At 42.6% G+C, this 22,835-nt stretch overlaps 2 protein-coding genes across 4 annotated transcripts; one reads left to right on the forward strand and one right to left on the reverse strand.

Moving 5' to 3' along the window:
- Positions 1-1,763: 1,763 nt before the first annotated feature.
- On the reverse strand, positions 1,764-12,914 carry srrm2 (serine/arginine repetitive matrix 2). Of its 3 annotated transcripts, none has more exons than XM_055051737.1 (14): positions 12,714-12,914; positions 10,646-10,897; positions 10,375-10,470; positions 9,806-9,991; positions 9,370-9,453; positions 9,218-9,283; positions 9,110-9,136; positions 8,915-9,028; positions 7,999-8,137; positions 4,779-7,156; positions 2,820-3,428; positions 2,667-2,741; positions 2,236-2,343; positions 1,764-2,115 (listed from the first exon to the last, which is right to left on the reverse strand). In XM_055051737.1, exons 2-14 carry the CDS (start codon positions 10,891-10,893, stop codon positions 2,061-2,063), a joined length of 4,185 nt encoding a protein of 1,394 aa, XP_054907712.1. In that variant the 5' UTR covers positions 10,894-10,897; positions 12,714-12,914; the 3' UTR covers positions 1,764-2,060. The 3 variants fall into 3 exon arrangements, with proteins under 3 accessions (XP_054907712.1, XP_054907713.1, XP_054907711.1); XM_055051738.1 differs by having other exon boundaries at positions 7,999-8,134; positions 9,218-9,286; XM_055051736.1 differs by having other exon boundaries at positions 9,218-9,286.
- Positions 12,915-13,209: 295 nt separating this feature from the next.
- arl6ip1 (ADP-ribosylation factor-like 6 interacting protein 1) lies at positions 13,210-22,436 on the forward strand. Its single transcript, XM_055051739.1, has 6 exons — positions 13,210-13,370; positions 16,132-16,265; positions 16,926-17,045; positions 18,578-18,695; positions 19,403-19,487; positions 21,649-22,436. Exons 1-6 carry the CDS (start codon positions 13,335-13,337, stop codon positions 21,765-21,767), a joined length of 612 nt encoding a protein of 203 aa, XP_054907714.1. The 5' UTR covers positions 13,210-13,334; the 3' UTR covers positions 21,768-22,436.
- The last annotated feature ends 399 nt before the right edge of the window (positions 22,437-22,835 follow it).

Genomic DNA, 22,835 nt, shown 5'->3' on the forward strand with positions numbered 1-22,835 from the left:
CAACTCTTATTTTTTAGCAGTGAGAAGAACAACTCTTTTTCCTGTCATCAAACTCATCTTTTATATCAACAAATTATTTAACTGCTGGAAAAGTGTCGTTCACAGACTCAATAGATTTGACACTAACGGCTTGCCGTAGCATCCCATCAGTTGCGCTTCTGCACTGCGTGTGCAGCGTTTTATCTCTGCGATGCATTCAAGTCAACTCGTACTGGATTATCCGCATTAATATGACAAATCAAAGCCTTTTAACTTTTCCACATGGAAAATTATCACAAAATTTAAATGTGATCTGAATCTACACCGACAACAAAATAAGTGAAGCTAATTTTTATATATTTTTAAAACCTTTTCTGTATTGATAGTCACTGGTATGTCTTATATTTTATGGTGTGAACAAAACATTTTGAATCCATTTCCTTAAAATTTTGAGAAATATGTTTTTTACAAAATCATTTGCATGAATGATGAACATGGATTTGGTTCCGTAAACCTGGTTTAGTTGTTTTTTGGGAGCGAGATTCAAATGAAACCAGCAGAAACTTTTGGAGCAGATCTGATTGGAGCTTCGGCTGGTTTGGGATGACAGAAGCTGATGTGGACATCAGCTTCCTGGTTGCAACATCACAGGCCCATCCTGTCACTGTTAGCGTTAAGAAACATTAGTTTCCCAAAACCTCTGAATTTCTGCTTCTGCTCAGGTTTTAATCCTGTGTTGAATTTTGATCCAAATGTCAGTTTAAAGTCAGGAAATCGTATTTTTTGGAGCAGAGAATTTGCAGGTGGTTTTACAAGGCATTTCTTAGAGCACACAGACTGTGTTACATCCATGACATCGCTCCTTCTTCAAAAGATCACGTAACTTTAGAGGCTCTAAGAGTTTTGTTCTGTTGGGCAGAATGCTAAAGTTTGCACTCTTGCTCTACATGCAGGGGGTCCAAAGTGTGGCTCCGGGGCCTTTTGTGGTCTGTGGAGTGGCTTTGTGTGGCTCTTTAGTTTAGGAATGTTTTCCTCCATTACTGATGCAGATGGAGAGTTTTTGTGGATTTTCTTTGACTTTTTCAATGACAAATTTATGTTTTAGATATAAAATTTTTGGTACATAACAAATGTCTTTATTTTATTAGCTGTGATGTTTTGTCTTTTAAATTTTATTTCAGTGTCACATAAAGTAGGGCACAAATCTCCAGCAACTTTTAACATAAAAACAGACTGAGTCACACCCGATAATTACAACGTGTTAAATCCAATTACAGATTTTCAAACAGTTCTTATTTTTGCTGCAGCATAATTTCCATTTGCCTGATTTATCATTTTTGTCTTTCTATCAGAAGCTGGATGTCTGAAGTCTTTGGTTTGGTGTTTCGGTCTCAATTAGACCCTTTTTTGAAGGACAATTTTGTTTACAGAAACTTCATAATTCATTTGCCGTTTCAGTTTTAAGATGTCTTCCAGTTCCAGTGATAAATCTTAATTAGGATTTAAATTTGATTGATTTATGTTTTCTTGCATTAGTATCAGTTGGAATGATCTCAAAACAACAATATTGTTTATGGCAACAACTTCTGGAACAATTTATCATCCATCAAAGTTTATCATGACAGGCCAAGTTATGTAAATAAGTTAAATTGATTTTTTAAAAGTTCTCCTTCTTATAATACTGAGGTGGAATTTGAGATAAAAGTTGATAATCTGCATTGATCCAAGAGTTCAATTATTAAACTAGTAAAAATGCATAAAAGCCAAGAAAATTTCCACCCAAATAAAATTTACAATTACTTTTTATTAATACGATGAATCATTTTCAACAAAAGACATTACCCTAGTTTCAGTTTCTGCTCACATCGCATGGAATCGTTTACCTGTTACATAATAATAACCAAAATACCGACAGCTCATATCTACAGGAAGGACGACATTCAGCACAGGTACAGTTAAGTCGAGGCGGCTGCAGCCTGCAACGCTCCACTTTGAACCAAAAACAGATCACTGCAGAAGCAGTTCTCCAGAACGAGAGCTGGAGTCCAGGCTGGCAGGAGGAGGAAGTTTCTGACGATCGCTCATTTTCTACGCCTGCTGCTGGACGAGGATCTGGGCGACCGCCGGCCTGCGCTCCTACAGGGAAAGCAAACACTTTCATGAATGTCTCACCGAGGCCAGACAACACGACAGAATACAGATTTATTCATTTAGAACTGAACTAGGATTGGAAATCAGGAAGTTTCTTCTGCTGACCTGGGAGCGGGAGAGGAGCGAGCGGCTCGGATGTGTCTGGGAGGAGAATAACTGAGAGAACGGGAATCTCTGAGAGAGTCGGCCGGGACGCGGTCAGGCCGCGCAGGGCTGAGGGGGAAACAACAGCTGCATTAAACTCACACATTACTGCACTAACACACAGGAAACACAGGAGGCAGAGAGAACAGCACTTCTGCCTGAAAGGAAGAATAGGAAGGACAGAAGGAAGAACACAAAGGAAGGAAAGAGGGAAGGAAGGGAAAAAAGGGAAGTGGTAAGAAAGAAGGAAGGAAATAGACAAAGGAAGGAGAGGATGCATTCTCTCAGTTCAAACTTTAGTCCATCATAACTGAATAAACACAAACTGATTTATTCTGGATTCTGGGCTACTTAAATCACATCACTCCATTTCTCCTCCAGATGAGCTTCACCTGTTTTTTTTGGCTTCCCCTTCATCGCTGGATGAGGAAGAGGAGGACTGGGAGCTTCGTCCTTTCTCTGGCTTCCTGTTGAGAAGGAAACAGTTTGATGAGGAAACCAACGGATCCAAAACACCCGCCGGTTCCTCAGCTGCTCCTGCTCACCCTTTTTCCTGCTCCGCCTCCGAGTCAGAGCTGTCTGAAGACGAAGACGAGGATGACGAGGAGGAGGACGATGATGAAGACGAGGAGGACGAAGAGGAGCTGGAGCTGCTGCTCCTGCTGGCCTTCTCCTTCCCGTTCACAGCAGCGTCCTTCCTGGTCACCAGCGGCGACTGCTTCCCTTCGGGACCGGCTGTTGGCTGCCTGCCTTCTGATTGGCTGATGGCCGGCGACCTCCTGATGGCGTCATGAGGTCGGCGCACGTCGGACGGTGAGCTTCTCCGGCCCGGTGCCGCCGTGGCTCGGGGGGAGTCCCTGGGAGGAGCCTGAGCCGACGAAGAGCGACCCGCCGGCTTCCCGTCGTCTGTAAGCGGCCTCTCTCTCTCCGCCGGAGGCTTCACCTCCTTCCTGTCCGGCGGCGGAGAAGGAGACGAGGAAGAGGAGGAGCTGGAACTGGACGAGGAGGAGGAAGAGGACGACCTTTGGGGCGGGGAGGCGACCTTTGCAGGCGGTTTCTCCGGCTGCCGGCCCCTCTCTCGCTCCCTCTGCCTGCCTGCGGAGGGCGAGCGACTGGCCCGCCGCCGCTGCTGAGGAGACGGAGAGCGGCGGAACCTGGAGCCCAGAAACAGCAACGTTTCAACGTTTCAGGGCGTCGATAAAAAACCAAGCAGTTCATTTCTAAACTGTGTGACGGACAAACAGGCGGATTAGACTTCAGAGACTCTCCTACCCAGGAAGGAAACAGACACAAAATGTTAAATACTTTCATTGCCTTCATCAGTGCTGCACTCAGATTCAGTTATCTGAATGTCAATATGTGGATAGAATCTCTCCGGAGGGAATTTAATCCATTAATTTAGAAAAATTTAAATAATCCAATTATTATTGGATTATTTACATAACAATAATAGTATGTAAATAATATTATATAGCAGAAGTTCTGGGTTTGCTTCTGCTGATCAACTAATAGTAGAGCTGATCTTTTTTTTTTTAGTGATTTAGCGATTTTGCTGACGTTGACGTTTATGTGGTAACAATTCAATTCAAAAATACTTTATTGATCCCAAAAGGAAATTAATTGTTGATGTTTTATATTAAATGTCTGTGTTTTACACCAACATCTTATTTTTCAGATTTGGTTTAATAATTGAGCCAGATGAAGGTCGCTGTCGTGACAAGCGTACACCAGCAGGTGTCACTGTTGGCATTCCTGAAGAGGTTGGCTTGCAGAAGAGATTTCATCCCAAATTTCTCAAAACTGAGTTATCCTTCGACAAACACTTCCTACGGGTCAAACTTTGGTTGCATCCCCCAAATACATACTGGTGGTAGTGACCATAGTGACCGTGTATGCTAGAATCAGTTCTGTTGTTGCATTTCGTTCGAAATGTAACACTATGCATCACTGTTAGCCGTGCATTAGTGTTTACACTGAAATGCTGCTGGTGGAACGAACAACGCCTGAACATCTGAGTTCATGTAGTAAAATTGTTGCAATCTGAAGGTCAGTCACATTATTTTTCTTTGAGTGTTCATTCAGGAATATTATAGATGATAAGTGTCGTTTTTCTTAAATTTGGAGGTGAATGACTCTCTACCTTTTGGTAAACATAAATAGCCTTAAATGTCTATTAATGGAAACATAAAAGTGTCTTACAAGCCTATAAAAACAAGTTATAATCTTCTTCATCAAAGTGTCAAGTAAGACATTCACTTTTAAGCAGAACATGAAGCCAGAAACCTTTCACATGTGGCGTTCCTCAAAGTTCCTTCCTGGAGCCCCTCCCATTTAAATCTATATGCTCCCACTGGCTCAGGTTAGAACAAGAAATCAGCATTGAAATCAGCTCTACAACCCATCCAATCACTGATCAGATGCTTAGAACATCTGATCAGTGTGTCTCAATGTTTTCTTTTAAGCTTGTATTGTTGACAGCATGTTCATAACTTGACGTTCATTACCTGCTGGGGGGACTTGGTCGTCTGAGGATTCTTGACGTGGATCTGCTGCGTTTCCTTGGACTTCTGGACCTGGATCTAGTGCGTCTCCTTGGACTTTTAGGCCTAGAAAAAGGCCTGGACCCACTAAGACGTCTTGGGCTTCTGGGCCTAGAAACACTACGGCGTCTCAGGTTTCTCAGCCTGGACCCACTACGTCGCCTCGGACTTCTGGGTCTAGAGCCACTGCGCCTTCTTGGACTTCTGGGCCTAGAGCCATAGCGTCGTCTCGGACTTCTGGGCCTTGACCCGCTGCGTCGTCTCGGACTTCTGGGCCTTGACCCGCTGCGTCGTCTCGGACTTCTGGGCCTTGACCCGCTGCGTCGTCTCGGACTTCTGGGCCTAGACCCGCTGCGTCGTCTCGGACTTCTGGGCCTAGACCCGCTGCGTCGTCTCGGACTTCTGGGCCTAGACCCGCTGCGTCGTCTCGGACTTCTGGGCCTAGACCCGCTGCGTCGTCTCGGACTTCTGGGCCTAGGACTTCTGGACCGGCTCCTTCTGACTATTCTGTCCCATTCTCGTCCCTTGTCCCTGTCACGGTCTGATGGGAATGGAGGTGGTGACGTTCTTCTGGACCGGGACGGGGGTTCTTGATACTGCCTTGGAGGAGTGCGGGTGGCTGGTGGGATGGCAGCGGTCCTCTGGGCTGGAGAGCGTGGACTCCTGGCATTGGGGCTGGCCCTAGTGATTCTCTTGGAGGCGTCCTTGTCCTTCGCCCTGTCCCCCGCTCTGGCTTCAGGCGGAGAGAACCTCCTGCCCCGGTTGTTTTCGGGTCTCCTGGGAGGAGAGGGAGACGGACTCCGGCTTTCCGCCTGTGTCGGACTGTACCGATCTTGTCCTTTAGCTTGAGACGGGCGATCCTGGGTGGTATCTCTGAGCGGTGGTCTTTCACGCTCAGGTTTGTCCGGTCCAGGTTCCCGGTGGGGACGCCTGGGTCCGTCACCTTCAGAACCGGCGGCGCTTTCTTTCCTCCCATTGGCCAGAAATCTTTCAACAGCAGCTCCGATGGCTGACGGCACACTTTTCCTATGAATGCTTTTCTCTTGTTCTGGTGATGCAGTTTTATCAGCGTTGTCCTCGTCCTCAGAGGAAGATGAAGAGGAGGAGGATGAGGACGAAGAGGAGGACGAGGAGCTGTCACTGTCACTATCACTAGTGCTGCTGCTACTACTGCTGCTTTCTGCTTGCTTCAGTTTCTCCTCCTGTCTTTTCTCTCTCACCGGACTCCTCTGCTTCTCCGGAGGTCTGGACCCGTCCCCTCCACCGTCTGCAGAGGGCCCGCCATCTTTCCTATGTTTCTCACCACTTTCTTCTTTTTGCTTATTCGAATGCCTGTCTATCGATCGTTCCTTGTGCGTTTCTTGTCTCCTCTCAATCTGGCTTCCATTGGTGCAGGACGGGGACAAAGTAGGTGATGGAAAATCCCGGCTGCCTGTCGTCCTGTCTCCTCTCTGTTGGCGAGGAGACGATTGTCTCTCTCTATCCTGCCGCTGAGCTTCACCTTTCTTGACGTCTCTTTCATTTCGTCCCCGTGTCTTTGACTGAATGTCTTTCTCACTTGTACGTTCTTTATCTCCACTCCTTCCTCTTCGAGCCCGTTCCTTTTCAGGAGGAGGAGACGGAGACGAAGAGTTATGTCTCGTCGTTCTGTTTTTGTTCCCATCTTTTTCCCGCTCAGGAACCCTGCTTCTTTCCCCCCTTGTTTCCTGCTGAGGAGGAGGAGGAGAAGAAGAAGAAGAAGAGGAAGACGAGGAGGAGGGCTCCCGTCTGATCCTCTGAGGTACGTTCTCCTTCTCCGGGTTTCTGATTTCGCGACTCTTTGACTGTCTCCCCTTCTCGTTGTTTCTAGATTGTTCTCTTTTGTCCACCTCTATGCTCCTGGAGCGCCTCCTCTTCTCCACCTCTATGCTCCTGGAGCGCCTCCTCTTCTCCACCTCTACGCTCCTGGAGCGCCTCCTCTTCTCCACCTCTACGCTCCTGGAGCGCCTCCTCTTCTCCACCTCTACGCTCCTGGAGCGCCTCCTCTTCTCCACCTCTACGCTCCTGGAGCGCCTCCTCTTCTCCACCTCTACGCTCCTGGAGCGCCTCCTCTTCTCCACCTCTACGCTCCTGGAGCGCCTCCTCTTCTCCGTCTCCAAATTCCTGGAGTGCTGTCTTGAGTCCATGTCCATGCTCCTGGTCTGCCCTTTGTCTCGCTCCCTTTGTTTGCTTCTGGATTTTCTTGCTATCCCCTGATCAACGTTTCTGTCTTTCTCTGGAGACGGGGACGAGGAGTCATGTCTCCTTTTGGTCTTCTCCGTCTCTCTGCGTTGCTCTTTCTCCTTCTCAGGATTGGGCCTCCTCTGCACAACAAGGGAAACCATGTTAGAAATCGTCCTCTAGACACTTTTACTCTAAATCACAACAGTCCAGTTTTCAATCAGGATATATTCACTCCAGCCCCGTTTAGTCCTCTGTAATCAAAGTCTAGTTGGTTTAGGAAATCCGGTTCGGTTGGTGCGGTGTGAATGCTAAGCTAACTCTGGTCCTCCAAAACGGTCTGTTTTCGGTTGAAGTGAACTCTGGTTCGGTTTGAATGTGAACGCCAAGTGGACCAGAGATTACTTCAAAAGCAGGAAATGGACTACAGCACAGGGCATTCTGGGTAAATACAATCAAAACAAACGCGCTAGCCAAGTGCTAGCGGGAGAAAAGAAATCCTCCAACCACTAAAATCATTTCTGCTTCCTTTTTGTGAAGTTGGAAGTTGAACTGAGGTTTTGGTGTCATTTCCTTAAATAGATCTTGGTGCAGCGCCCCTACAGGCTAGGAGGGGAACAGGTTGCTCAAAGAGTGTGGTTTGTCTGACTCAATGCAGTGTGAAAGAGTCTACTGGACAATCAGGTGTGAAAACACCCTAAATCTGCCAGTGTTGAAAGTAAAAAGATAAAAGCTGATGACCCAGGCAGGAAACGACCCTTTCATATCACCCTGAACCTTGAGGATGGAGTTTTCAGGGAACTAAACATTTCTACTCTGAACGTTACTCCAACCTCATTTCCTTTAGTCACCTCATCTCAGGATTGGGCACATGATCTAGTAAAACAGGAACGCTGAGCGGCGCTGGAAGTATTTCTGGGGGATGAAGGATGATGGGGTAACATGATGGAAACCTGGAGCTGTGAATGAGTCGGTGAACTCTCACCCCGTCGCCCGCTCGACGCTGTGGGCTGCGCTCCTCAGAACCACGGCGCCTCCTGTCTGGCGACCGCCCCTTTCGGCCTTCTGTGTTTTTTGCGGTTTGGTCCTTTGGATGCGATCTGGATGGAGGTGGAGATTTGCTGCTGTGAACAACAGAAACAAAATAAGATGTCAGCTGCTGCCTAAAGAAGTTTACTGTACTGGATAAAAGTAAATTGTTTTTTATTTAAATGGAGTCAGGCTCCCTCTCAATCTTTAAAAATTATTGAAATGTTAAAACATTAATTTATTCCAGCAAATTTAATTATCTAAAAAACTGATTTATTATATTTAAAACCTTGTCGCTGCTAAATAATTAGTATAGCTTCGAGGTAAATCAGTTTTTGTCTTATTAAATATTGTAATTTTCTGAGAAACTTAACAGCCAGTATACAAATTAGCAGTAGAAATGTATCAATAAGTTTAATACACCTGAACAGAGTTAGTGAAATAAATCAACTTTTCAATAAATTTCTAATTAATTGTGATAGTTATTGTCCATACTTTCTGAATGTCTTAAATCAACTCAAAATCTAAGATGCTTTATTCACCAATAAGGTAAATTTAACCTTGTTGTAACACTTATTAAATTAAAAAAAAGTGTTAAATCTTTAAATCTCCAAGCAGAATTAAAGAACCAAAGGATTTTGTTTTAAGCGGCTCAGAGATCTGATGACAGGTTTGATCATAATCGTGGTTCTGGATGTTGAGCAGCTGGAAATATCTTTTTTGAAAAAACATGGCAACAAGCTTTTATTTTTATAACTGGGAGCTGCTGATTGCCATCTCAGCAGCCCAAATAACTCCTGAACTACAATCTTAATGAGGTTTTTCTGAGCTGAATATGAAGAGAGCAGCGATGAAGAGCGTTTGGTTCAGACCTGTGATCTGAACTGGAGGAGACGCTTCTGCGACGACCCGACTTCGCTTTCGGAGGACTGGAACTTCCACTCCTCCTTTTCTTCTTTGACACTTTCTGCTTCTCATCTGAGGAACTAAACACAAAGGATGGAACATTAGAAAGCAGATCTCAGATGAACTCAGAAGACGTTTAAAATGAGTTGAACAAAAGCTACCTGTCGTCTTCGTCCTCTGATGCCTCCCTGAAACAGAATCAATTATTAGAATGCATAAAAGAACAGCAGGAGAAATGATTTGTTTAAAGGAGGAACATGGAGTAGTACCGTTTCTTTTTCTTCTTTTTGGATTTCTTCTTCTCTTTGCGAGGAGATGAGGACGAACTCTCTGAGCTGCTTCAAGGTTAAACCATAAAAATCTCAGCTGGATTCTCATAATTCTGTCCTTCCTTCTTAATAAATCAGCATCATTTCCTCACCTTTCTCTGTTCTTGTTCTTCTTTTTCTTCTTCCGGCTGCGCTTCTTAGGAGGAGAATCTGAGTCATCTGAATCTTCCACCAAGCTGCCAAACAGAGAGACATTATAAACATTTATGTCCTTCAACAGTGACATAAATTCACACTATCTGTGTTTCCATCGACATTGACAAGAAATCTGCTTAATAGAAACAGGGCTATTTAGAAGAAAACTCTTGTTTTTAATTAAATGTTTTGCGCTGGAGGAGGTGTTTTTGTTTGGCCGTATCAAAATTAGTTTATCTTGCAAAACTGCAATGGAAAGATTTTTTGCATCATGATCACCAAATAGGTGGAGAATGATGGTTTGGCTTGTTTTTACTGACGTATCACGTGTGATCTTAATTGAGTGAACATTAGTAACAGAAATGCTGCAACATTGTGAGTGTTCCTGCTCACATGTATTTCTGCTGCTGCAGTTTCTCCCGCTCCAGACGTTCCTGCTCCCGCTTCTCTTTCTCCTTTTCCTTGCGGTCGGCGTGGAAGGACGACCCGTCCACGTAGTCGCTGGAGATGCCGAAAGCGGCACGTAGACGGTCATTCTTCTGCTGGTTGGCTGCAGCCAGGGCGTGCGTTTCTGTCACACTGAAAGGACAAGAAATCAGCCACGAAACGAACAAATCAGATCTTGTATCTCTGCACCAAAAAACTTTCATTTGATATTGTTGATATTGCCAAAATGTCCCGGTTTCTTCTTAATATTTTAGAAAACATTCTGGTACCATCACATGAAAGTCTATGAGTCCATTATCCTTTTGGAAGAACATATTATTGTTATGAAGCCAAACATATTTTAGAATTACAGTCTAAAATTTAAACCTTCATTTCATCTGAGCAGAAAATATCTTTTAGGGAGACTTTAGCTGGACTTGGAGGTCTCTCTTGCTATTTTTCTTCAGCTTCCTACAGAAATGGTTTCCACCATAAACACATCCTGTGAGTGAAGCATGTTTTAGTTTTGTGCTCACTTTGGTTTCTGAGCGGCAGCGAGAGGCGGCTCCTCCTTCTCCTGCAGCATCATGCGGAAACTGTTCACCTTCTCCTCGATCTCCTCGGCCGAATATCTGAGGTAGAGAAGAAACAGAAGTCAGAGCTTCAGTATACAAAACAAGAATTCACTTTTTTATATTTCAAATCACAAATCTGAAAAGACTTGCTTTTTTAAAAGTCAAATTAGAGCAATAAATAAAAAAACAGGAAATGTTGCTAAAAATTGTCAGTGAAAGCGTTTTTCTTCACCCCTGCTCCTCCATCATGTCCTGCAGTTCGGCGCATTTGACCTCCAGCTGCCTCTTGCGCTGATGCTCCAGGATGTCGGCGTTGGGCTGCCGGTTGAGCTGACTCTCCAGCCGCTCGCGGTCCTTCTCGTCGCGCTCGCCTCCGCGCTCGTCTCGGGGCCTCTTGACCCGCAAGCTCGACAGGTTGCGTTGCACGTAGCCATTGGTGCCGCTGCCCCGAGGAGTCGTCAGGCCAATACCATTGTACATGGCTCTGGATGGATCAAACATTATGGTTGAACCGATAACGGCGTAAGCATTCAAACAGAAATTATTTATTTTTAAATCTACTCGCATTCTTCTCTCGTGAAATAACAATACATGACCGTAATAAAGGGTATAAATCAGCTTGTTTGTTTTTAATCTGTCATCAGAACCAAGTGGTCCAAACAGGGATTAAAAATATGATGTTAGTCTCTTTAAGTATCTAAATAAGAAATCAACTTGTGTGACATGTAAGATGATTAATTAGCAAAGTCAAAATCTGGATCCAATCAAAACTAAGTTCTTAAATGCCAGAAGAATTTGTGATAATTGTGACTATTATTTTATTTGAATCATGAGTAATTTTAGTCACCATTTTTAATTATAAAAATACCAAATTCTCTACCAAAACTGACACTGATAGACTAAATAAAATGAACGCTACAAGTAAAACGGCATTTAATCCCATTCACTGAGGTTCATCTAATGAATGAGTCACTGATGCTTTTTAAAATAAGTAATTTTTTGGATCACTGGTTTTATTCAGCAGTTTATGCATTAATCTTCACACAATTAAATAAAAGATGATTCCTCTCCCTGGCAGATTGAGGGTGTCATTTTAATCTTACCAACATTTTTAATGACACTAGAAAGGATATTAGAGTCTTATTGCGGTCCGGCCAGAGTCCCGATTCGTTTCTGATCCAGGAAGTAAAGATTAGGGTGAACTTTTCCAGAATCAGAGATTTATGAGCTGTTGTAAACAATGCGTCATTAAAATACAAGTGGAAAAACACAAAATGCATTTAAGAAATAACTAAAAAGCCTTTGAATGTTGTAATAAAAACAAATGCTTTTTTATGGATTATTAAAAAGTCAATTTTCAGAATGTAAATTAAAAGAAATAGAATCCCTTTTGCATTGTCTTAGTATCATGTTTCATTTTTAATCAGAAATAAACTTCTTGATACAGTAAAAGTGTCTTAAAATTTTATTCTGGGCCAGACTTCTCTACATAATCCAAGTATAATTTTTTTTAAGTATACTTTTTTTTTTTTTTTGTCTTTCCGGATAAAATCATTTACTTTGCATCATTTCAAAATGTTGCTAACAAATCTATGATCATCAAACTGTGTTTAAGGTTTTTCCTAGTCTTACACAATATTTATATTAAAGTAACAATCATCTCACATCATATGTATTGTTCCCCATTAAATTTATACCAAATTTATTTGAGGGCCACATTTTGTTTTCCCAGCCAACTACATTGTTAAAAGAAATCTGACATTTTACGAATGATTAACAATATTGTCCTTAACGCAGACCACTGTGACACACCGCACACAGACATCCACCAGAATGACTGTCCTTCAGAAACTGCACTTTAAAGGTTTCCGCTGCTCATAAAGGAACAACACCTCGCCAATCCAGAACACAATAATTCCGGGAGACATTTTGTTGACAGCTTCTTTGTGCGGTCTGGGCCTCTAGATCGTAAAATGCCCAGGAGATTTCAGTCTTTCTGGGCTTTTTTAAAAAACGAACACTGTGACCATAAATGTATATTTTTGGTCAGAAAAAGCGGTCATATTTGTCGCGCTTTGGCACGTGCGTCAAATCGGGCCCGTCGAAGCTAGTTTTCATGAACGTTAATAAAAAATCATGTAAATCCAAATAAAATCGACACTTAACTCATCACATATATCACCCTTAACGAGCGATTGTGTAGACAATTAATTATCTATTACGTTTAGGATATATTTAGCTCCGTTAAGAAAGAGGCCTTCTTATTACCAGCTAAGCTAGCTAACGTAACCATTACGTACCAGCAGTCTTTCTCCTGGAGAAACGTAGGCAAAACGGCTCGTTGAAGAGTCTGGCGTTTGATCACTTCCCGTCGAACCACTCAGCAACACTAATCTTCGCGACAACCGTTTGAGTAAAAGTGTGGCAAAATAAAAGAAATGCTGCTAGCTTCAGCTAACAACTTCGCATTGCAACTACAGGATGAAAATCCATCGACGTCACACGTAAATTCGCACGTTAAAACAGCGGCGTTCAGGTACTGGAGGAAATGAGAGCTCTTCTCTAGTTTGAGATTTAAAATATAATAATTGATACAACAAATTTTTTCTACATTCAGCTTCATCAACAAGCCTGATGAATAGGCTGTACCAGAATTGTTATTTAAGCAGATGTCTTTTTCCTAGGGTTGAGCTTGTTTCTTGGATTTTTCATATTTAAACAATAAAACTTAATATCCCAGAATGCACCAGGAGGAGGGTGTGACGCAGTCAGATAAAATTTTCCTGAGTCAGTCGTCGACCGTTAGAGGCGCTGCAGCAGCAGGTGGAGAGCGTTGTAATCTGTTGTCCTGCGGGTCGTTTTTCTGGAAAAGAACCTGATTAGGTTGAGCTCACAGAACCTAACCGAACCCTTCAGTGAAAATGGCTGAAAGCGACAACAAAAGCGCAAATCTTTTAGTAAGTATGATGGGCCTTTTTTTTTTTTTAAAGCTCGGCTCTGACTGGTCTGGGAGTGTTAGCATAGTTAGCCAAAGCTACTGCTAATCTGTTCTCCCGCTGCGGAAACTGGTGGTGAGTTTGTGCAGCTGGTTTGAATTATGAGTTTTTTCATAAACACTTAAACATTAGACCCAGATCGTTATGTTTAAGCTTCCCACCGCGGGTTCTGGCCGCAGCGGCTGGGAAGCAGCTCGGAGGGTTTATCTTCAGCGCCTTCATCCTCTGAAACGTTACAGACTCAGTTTGACGACCTTTGTCTCGGTTTGATCGGTTCCTTTGGTTTAGGTTGGTTTAGTCTGTTTGATTTCTGCCATGTCTCATGAAAGTTTTTTTTTCATCTATAGCTGCTTGTCTTTGTGAAGGCCTCACATCCAGAAACACCAAGTTAAAAACATTTTGTACTAATCAGTTCAGCCGTACACCATTTTTATTTAATTTAATCGAAAAAAAAAACATGTTTAACTGTTTTTAAATGGCATACCTGGAATTTTAGTTGGCTGCTTTTATAATATTCATATAGCTTAAGTTAAGAAAATTATCTTCCATCTAATTTCTTCTTTGTTTCAAGAAGGATGCCATTAGCGTATCATTAATGGGACAATTGGTCTTTTATTTTTGTTATATCATGTGTTGGTGCAAGGCCTGAACAAAGATCTGCAATAACAGCCTTCCCAAAACTTTGGTTCCAATAAGTAGCAGATGAACCTGCACATTTTCCTGAGTGGTCTATGTGGTCTGACCTATGACCCCAATCCAGGAGGAGTTGAAAAGGAGGCTTCCTGGATGCAGAGAGAGAAGGAGGAAGTCCAATTGCTCTTTAATTACTTTCAGGTCGACGGATCATATCCCCTACTCCAATGTCTTTGCAATCTGGCCTAACCATTTGGCCAGAGTGAGGTTTAAAGTGTCAAAAGCAAATGAGGTGGATGAGCAGAGCTGCCTAAAACTGATGGTCATGTAATATTGAGCTGAATAAAACTATTAGCATAGTAGAAGCGTGTTTGTAAGCTAAACTGAGCTTATCTGTGTAACTCTGAGCATGGCTTTCTGATAAAAATCGGATTGAAATTTGTCAGATTTTTTTTTTTATCCTTCCTGAATGCAGCTTACAGAGGATCATTTAAATGGGTCAGGAGTCTGTTTGCAACTGGAGGAAGGATGAAGGTTTGAATAAAACAATTTAAAGACTGATATTATTTAGTGAAAATCATTTTGTAGAGCAGCGTTCCCCAACCTTGGTCTTAGGAATGCCGCCCTGCGTGATAATGAAGAGCGCTCTCTGCTGTAACACCTGATTCAGACGATGGAAACGCGGCGGCAGCCGGTTGATCAGGTGAAATCAGGTGTGCTGACACAAGGAAATGCTTAAAACATGCAGTGATGGGACTTTCCTGCCATGTAATGCAGAGATGCATTTCATATACTTGCTTATTTTGTTTCATTGCAAAGAAAATGCAACTATTACATCAAACCAATTAAAGGGGCTGGAGGGAAGGTCCCTGTTTCATCAGAAATAAAAAGAGTTTGAAAGTTGAGTGGAAGGAAGAAGGTTCACAAGCAGCAGGATTAAATGGTTGGCTGGTTCTGGCCCACATTTCTGCTGGAGTGTAGCAATGCAATAATCTCACTATACAATATTTTGATCATGATACGATATGTATCACAATATTTGGGAAACGATATGATTTAATGCACTTTAGGATTTTCTGAAAGGTTTTAGAAGGACAGAGTGATTTTAGTGACATTTTGTGTTCCATAGACATGGATTTAATTAACTGACAGTTGATTAAAAGCACCAAAGACACAATACTTGACTCTGATTGGACAGAGTCTAACAGTCTGCAACTGGACAAAATGAATAAAAAATGCAGTGAGAAGATTAGATCCAGGAGCTGAGTGGGGAGATTATCAGCCTCTGTAGACTCTCTATGTAAATAATGGCACTTAAGTTTTTCTTTTGGACATACTGTGGCTGCGTTTTGGAGTAAAAAAAGTCTTTTGGACTACAGGGAAAAGGCTTTTCTACCTTGGCTCCCAGAGTTAGCCGGGGCTGTAAGCTGTTTACTACTAGCTGCTGGGGGAGCGGCTCCGCCTCACCCCGCGCTGATCGACTCCTTGCAGCTGCAGCGCCGCCGTTCCCCTGCTTGGATCTCTGGCAGATCCTCAAACTGCCAGGATCTCATCGTCTCTGATACTCTTTGCCAATAAGAATGATTGATCCGCCATCATCGTCATGACAATCTTCTCTGCGCTCAGACTGCAGCTGCAGGTTTCCTCTCTTCGTTTTCCAGCTGCGTGTTCATTCCTCACATGGCATTAGGAAAAATATGGTTTACTTATTTTATCATAACTCCGGTTTTATCTGGCCTATTTACACAATTTTAAAACTGGTGTGTTATTTATAATTTGCACTTTAAGCACAAGCTGAAAGTGAGACTGGGGAGGCGGAGTCTTGCTGCTACGCCGTCACAAACCAGACATGTTGAAAAAGCTTGCGGACCCCTATGGTTAAATGTATCAATACTTGCAGATGAAAAAAATCAATGAATATTGTAGAATCAATATAATTATACAACCCTAATTTCTGCGATAAAATCCTGAGGTATTTATATTAATAAAATAAATGTTTAAATTAGAGCTGAGCCTGACTTGCATGTTACCAAAGTTCATTGTGTGTGTATTTAATGTGTGTGTGTGTATTTAATGTGTGTGTGCGCAGGCTCAGGAAACGGCCCAGCTGGAGGAGCAGCTCCAGGGGTGGAGGGAGGTGATCCTAGCCGGAGATCGGGTTCTGCGCTGGGAGCAGCCCTGGTTCCCTGCAGCTCTGGTTGGTGCGACCACCGTGGTTTTCCTGTGAGTTCGCTTCACATCGCAGTGTTACTCAGACGATGTTAACAAGTCTTAAAATATCTGAATACAAATTTTACATGACTGAATGGTCTATAATTTCTCAGTTTTAAACTTGGAGATGTGTAAACCTGTATAAATGTGAACACATCCTGTCTGCATGTCGTCTGCTTGTCTCACTGAGTTTAAACGGCTCTGATCTGGTTTAATTTAGGTTTTTGTTTCTGTTTACAACATTTTTTACTGACTGCACAGTTGGAGCTCCACCTGGGTGTGTAAGCAGAGCAGGCATCTTAAAAAATGTCATCCCGTCTGCTACAAAGAGAAAATGTTTTGGTTGCAAAATGTTTTTGCGTTTGCTTCCTTTGAGCTGTTCTGCAGGATCTGCTGACTGGTTCTGACTTTGCTCTTTTAGTCGCTGCTTCTGGTTTCTTAGCTGAACTGAAGAAAGTGTGAAGGTTGTTGTTTGAAGGAGTGTAGTTTATTCCAGGCTGGATTTGATCTTCAATTTTCTTCATTTATCAGTTTATTTAACAAGCAGTTGCTGTTTTATTCTCAGTCTGTGTTTGATCGATAACAGGAAGCTGAAGCGTCAGCCTCATTAGTGTCCTTCACACTGAGCCGCCTGATGATGACGACGATAATGACTTCCTGTTTGCTCTGCAGGCTGATTTACTACCTGGACCCATCGGTGCTGACTGGACTGTCCTGTACCGTCATGCTGCTCTGCCTGGCTGATTACTTTGTTCCCACCGTCGCTCTCAAAGTGTTCGGCTCCAATAAGTGGTAAGAGCTCATGCTGCTTCCCAACCAGAGGACATTTTGTTCCTCGCTTTTGGATTGAAATGTTCCAGTGAGAAAGCTAAAGTTCAGAATTGTTGATTTTAGTTTCAGTTCTGCTGTGTTTACTTCTGTGACCTTAAAGCAGCCTGCAGTCTCCCTGGGCTTTGACTAGACTTCATCTAGCCGGCAGTGTGTATTAACGGCTGAAAACAAGACGACTGACTCGGGATAGAGTTTCATTCTGCTGGACCTTCATCCTCCAGCTGTTGCCTTGAGCCTGATAATCCTCTTCATCAATCACACTTGTTGCTATTGCAACAGAAATGAACACTGGAAGTAAATCGCTGTGTAATCTGACTGTTAATAAAAACCCAGTTTATTAGAATAAAGGCTAATTAAATGGACTGAGTGGTACTCATACGGTTTAGTGCTTCCATTCGTCTGGACTCCTTTTGCACAAATTACTGCGTCAGTGTTGCGGTTAAAAACCTTCACACTTCTCTAAGTTTCATCCTTTCATCACGTTTTCCTTCCACTAAACCACGCGTCAAAGTCGAGGCCTAAGGGCCAAATACAGCCTGCTGGAGCCCTTTATTGTTTTTCATGTTTTTGCAAAAAAGTTAAATTCATACAAAATAAACAGATCTCTGCACTCTAATGCACAGTTGAGTTGATTGCAAAAATTGTGGAAAACATTGGGCATGAGTGATGTCAACTCCCACCTGCAGGTGGCAGTATCTCTTCCTGCTGCCTCTGCCTGACTTGATGTCGTTATAATCTGTGATTGATGCAAAATGAGAAACAAAAAGTCACATTTACTGTCATAAGTGCAAAAATTTCTAAATTAGCTTCACAAAATCTGTAACTTTGATTGAAAATATGAAAGCACTTACTAAATGCAGCTATTTGTTCACAACTTAATGGGGTTTATTAAGTTGACTGACAATATAAAAGATGTGTGTGTATCTATGTATATATATATTTAACCCAAAATCCACCAAACTGTCCATCAGTATCTTTTCATTCAGGGCTCTGAAGAGCCACACTCTTTAGGGATGATGTCAGGTCAGCATTTCTCTATCAGATTTCATTTTTTGGTTTGTTTTATATCCGACTCCAAATTTCTGAGAACCTCGATTCGTAAGCCACTTCAGTAAATCTGTCACTCTGGTGAATTGGTGATTTTTACAGTTTGACAAGCCAAGCTTCTGTTGAAGGAGTGAAACGCGGCGCTGAAGCTGCAGCGGCGGGTCAGGGGGGGAAGACGAGCCGCTGGCCCGGTTCTGGTTCCTCTGGGCTCATCTCCAACCGGGACTGAAATAGAAACGCTGCCTTAGCAGAAATATAGAGCACTGAGATTTTCTCACCCGAGAAGGAAAGTGAATAAGTCAACAGTTCACACCTGAATATGGGTCAAGTTTGGCTTTTTAATATAAAGATTAGGAGCAGTTTTTAAGGAGTCATACTGAAAGTTTTCATATTTGAATGCATTTTTAAAGTTGCTGCTGTGTAGTTTAACTGCGGTTTGTGTGCAGGACCACGGAGCAGCAGCAGCGTTTCCATGAGATCTGCAACAACCTGGTGAGGAGCGAGCGCCGCGTCCTCGGCTGGTGGAAGCGTCTCTGCACCCTGAAAGAGGAGAAACCCAAAGTGGTTAGTTTTTACTCCATTTATCACCCTGACAGCTGTGTGCTCTGCTGCGGCACAACGACGAGCCTTTTCTGGGTTTCAGATAAAAATATCAGCTGACTCGACTCAGCTGCTCCACTTAGCAGAGCTCAAACTGGGTTACACGCTGCAGGAACTGGGTTGATTCGCTTCAGCCTCCAGTTGATGCTTAAACTTGAACCTGGCAGTCTGAGCTGCTCATACGGAGCCTGATTAGATGGAGGAAGGGTTGATGAAGTGGTTTCACTTCAATCTGCTTTTTCACTTCAGATGCTGATTCCTGAGGTGTAATGTTGACAGAAAAACAGCTGAGCTGACTTTAAATGTACTGAATTACACATTTATTATTTAACTGCAGCAGCACAACACCACTGGCTTCATTAGCTTGGCCAAACGAGAAAAAGTCAAACAGCTTTAATTTGTTAAATTAGGAATAAAAAGATTTATGTACCTTAAACTGACAATTAACAGGTTGACTATTTTGGTCAAACATGTAGAATAAAAACCTTTCAAATGGTTCAGAAATGAGGAATTTTAAGTGTAATATAAATAATAAAGCCTGATGTTATAGAATTGGACTGAATAGATCTGCCCTGATGTATCAGGCTCATTGATCCCTGATCTATGACTGTTTTATTGATCTGGTATTGCTGCCTCTCCAGTGTCGGTCTGATGCTGTTTTCTCTCTGCAGTACTTTGCCTCGGTGATCAGCGGCCTGCTGGCGGTGGCCTGGATCGGGCAGCAGGTCCACAACCTCTTCCTCACCTACCTGATCGGTAAGAGCCCCATATCTGCATCACGTCTCTGTGTGTAACTGTAAACATCCTGAGTCTTCATCGCCTGCCGGGCTGCAGCTGTGACTCAGAATGAAAACGCCTTTTGATAAATGACGAACTCGCCTTCCAGTAACTCTGTGTGACGCGTCATCGGCTCAGGCACGCCGGGTTTGAGTCCAGACACGACTGCCGTCTCCGACACATCTAACAACAATATGCTGAAGGATTGTAGTTTTCTCCTGATACTGCAGCAGCTGCCATTACATGACTAATAAAACCTGGTTTACATTTCTTACCTTAGTTTTAAGAAACAAAGAAAATCTCCAAAAATCATCACACCTGATGCTGATGGTGTAATAAATCAACTTTTGACAGAAGGTGTAAACAACATCAGATTTATGTATTTCATTCATTTTGCTTGTTAATTTTAAACCAACTGAATGAAATAAATCTGTCATGTGACACACATGGTCCACTTCCATGTATTGAGTCAGAAAAATGACACAAAGATGCAAAGAATCTGAAAAAGGGACAAAATGTTTCACTATTACCACCGAAAGCTGGATGAAAAGCTCCCTGGGTTTAATTTAAAGAAACTGACCAGGAAGTGGGTCAGTTATTCCAGCTCGACTTTGACAACATTAACATGTTCCTGCTGTTCACTTCGATGTTTCGGTTTATTTGGCACTAAAATAAGGCAGATGATTAAATCTGCTAATCTACTGCCGCTGTGTCCATGCGACCGCTTATTAATAATCATAAAGTGAACATCAAGCCAGAAAACATGAAGGTATCACAGCATTTTGTTTGGGGTTGTATTTCCTGTTCTGTGGCTGAAATCTTTACATTTTTGGGATTAATGTTCCCTTTGGGGTTGAACGTTATCGCTGCTGGTGGAGCTGTTACCAGCAGGTGTGCATGTGCAGTAAAGTTGAACGAGAAAAAGGGAAACTACTTGTGGTTTTGGTTTGGTTTTTACCAGAGTGTTGTTGCTGTTCTCTAGTGGCGCATTTCAAGTTCTGAAAGGTCAATAAATGACAAACTGGACTTCCTGCCTTGTTTTGGTAAATATTCATCTCGTTTCTCTTGTGTCTTTGCAGAACTGACAGAAGCCAAACTGTTTATAGGGAGAATGAATATTTAATGTATGAACACTGGAATGTTCTCAGCTTTAATCTCAGCCATATGAGAACGTTGCAAATGTTTTTGTGAGATTCCTGCTCATTGCAACAGTTTGAGTTTAGTTGACATGATTCAATGTGAAGCAATGGAGTCTCTAGCTATAGCAGCTAATGGGCGTTTTCCTGTCCACTACTACGTCCTGTCCACTACTATGTCCTGTCCACTACTATGTCCTGTCCACTACTACGTCCTATCCACTACTACGTCCTATCCACTACGTCCTATCCACTACTACGTCCTGTCCACTACTATGTCCTGTCCACTACTATGTCCTGTCCACTACTATGTCCTGTCCACTACTATGTCCTGTCCACTGCTATGTCCTGTCCACTACTATGTCCTGTCCACTACTATGTCCTGTCCACTACTACGTCCTATCCACTACTATGTCCTGTCCACTACTATGTCCTGTCCCTACTACGTCCTATCCATTACTATGTCCTATCATTACTATGTCCTGTCCACTACTATGTCCTGTCCACTACTATGTCCTGTCCACTGCTATGTCCTGTCCACTACTATGTCCTATCATTACTATGTCCTGTCCACTACTATGTCCTGTCCACTACTATGTCCTGTCCACTACTATGTCCTGTCCACTACTATGTCCTGTCCACTACTACGTCCTGTCCACTACTATGTCCTGTCCACTACTATGTCCTGTCCACTACTACGTCCTGTCCACTACTATGTCCTGTCCACTACTATGTCCTGTCCGGTGCTCTGTACAAAAAAAATTACAAAAATTAAGATTCAGATTGCATCAACAATGATTTCAGAATTTAAGTATTTAGAGAACTCTATCAAAAAATAGATACAGATTATAGAAAGTAAAGAAACGAATAAAATGGTTGCAATATTTGGCACATTAATTACTTTAGTGAGCCATTTATTTCTGCATTTATTGCCAACTTTAGTGGAAGGGTCCTCCATACACTCGCTCCTGTTTATGGATTGACGTTTTGTACTTTGTCTGCAGTGAGCTTTCTGCTGCTGCTGCCGGGTCTGAACCAGCATGGCGTCATCTCCAAGTACACCTCCATGGCCAAGAGGGAGATCAACAAACTGCTCAAGCAAAAGGAGAAGAAGAACCAGTAGAGGATGTGTGCAAAATGGAGAAGAGAAGAAAGTCTGTAGAAAAGAAAAAGCAAAAACCGGAAGTTTGTCTGAGCAAAAAGCACTTTGTTTCCACACATCGGATAAGTTTAACTTCTTCACACTTCCAACCGTGTGACATTCAACCGTCATCACCCCTTCCACAGGCACCACATGACGTTAATCACGTGTGAAAAATCCTTTTTCATAGATCAGTTGTGCTTTGTTTTACAGTCAGCAATGCTTTAAGCCATTCCCTCGGATTAGATGGAGACTACTGAACAGTTCACGCATTGCTGCATATTTTAACCTGGTTATTCACAGTAATTGTTTCAGGGGGGCTTAGTTAGGGTAAAATGGCAGAATATGAACGTTTTTATGTTTGTGCTTTGTTGCTTTATATTTGAACGCAGTGCTGAAAACTAACTGGATTTAAAGCTGAGCTAATCAGGAGAGAAGTTGCCTGGAGATGGAGGTTCTGCTGTATCTGCTGGATGAAAACAGATCTGATGCTTTTAAAACCTCAGATGTGACGTTATGAGGGCTCTCTGTTTAAGACTGTCCTGTCTTGTTAGACATTTCTTTTCTTATTTATGTGTTTGATCTCTTTTCTGTTCTCATTTCATTGTCTTTGTGAGATCCCAGCAATCAATAAAGTTTGATTTTAAATGACTGGTGGCTTCTGAAGCTCGTTTTCATTTCAAGAACTGATCTTTTTTAAATTGTAGCTGAAAGCAGCAATGTCTGACGACTGCTTTCATTTTTCCTTATCGCAGTGAAGATGTCCACTTGGCATTAATCAGAAAAGCACCGGTATCTCTGGAGGAGCTGCAGAGTTGCTTATGCTCAGAACATTTAATGAAATTTTGCAACTTTTCTGCAAATCTAAAAATGTAACTCCCATCTTCCTTGTGTTCATTCTTGTCCTTCTTTTCATTGTGTTTGTACTGTTTTCTACATTTGTTAAGTCTTACCCACAACCTTCCTTCCATTCTCAGTTACAGAAATGTCTTCCATCTCAGTGAACTCAAACCACCGGAAACTCCAGAAAAAGTGGGGGAAAGAAATTGT

Source organism: Poeciliopsis prolifica, unplaced genomic scaffold, assembly GCF_027474105.1.
Source record: "Poeciliopsis prolifica strain line A6 unplaced genomic scaffold, Auburn_PproV2 SCAFFOLD034, whole genome shotgun sequence".
NCBI classification, from domain to species: Eukaryota; Metazoa; Chordata; class Actinopteri; order Cyprinodontiformes; family Poeciliidae; genus Poeciliopsis; species Poeciliopsis prolifica.

What these genes read in the sequence shown, in the direction of transcription:
- arl6ip1 (XM_055051739.1), top strand. Translation starts at nt 13,335, where the DNA reads ATGGCTGAAAGCGACAACAAAAGCGCAAATCTTTTA. An exon ending in AAGAGGAGAAACCCAAAGTG is followed by an intron (nt 18,696 to 19,402) that starts GTTAGTTTTTAC and finishes TTCTCTCTGCAG; the next exon opens with TACTTTGCCTCGGTGATCAG. An exon ending in CTTCCTCACCTACCTGATCG is followed by an intron (nt 19,488 to 21,648) that starts GTAAGAGCCCCA and finishes CTTTGTCTGCAG; the next exon opens with TGAGCTTTCTGCTGCTGCTG.
- srrm2 (XM_055051736.1), bottom strand. Translation starts at nt 10,893, where the DNA reads ATGTACAATGGTATTGGCCTGACGACTCCTCGGGGCAGCGGCACCAAT. An exon ending in AGCGTCGAGCGGGCGACGGG is followed by an intron (nt 7,157 to 7,998) that starts GTGAGAGTTCAC and finishes CTTGTTGTGCAG; the next exon opens with AGGAGGCCCAATCCTGAGAA. An exon ending in GGGGAAGCCAAAAAAAACAG is followed by an intron (nt 2,344 to 2,666) that starts GTGAAGCTCATC and finishes TTTCCCCCTCAG; the next exon opens with CCCTGCGCGGCCTGACCGCG.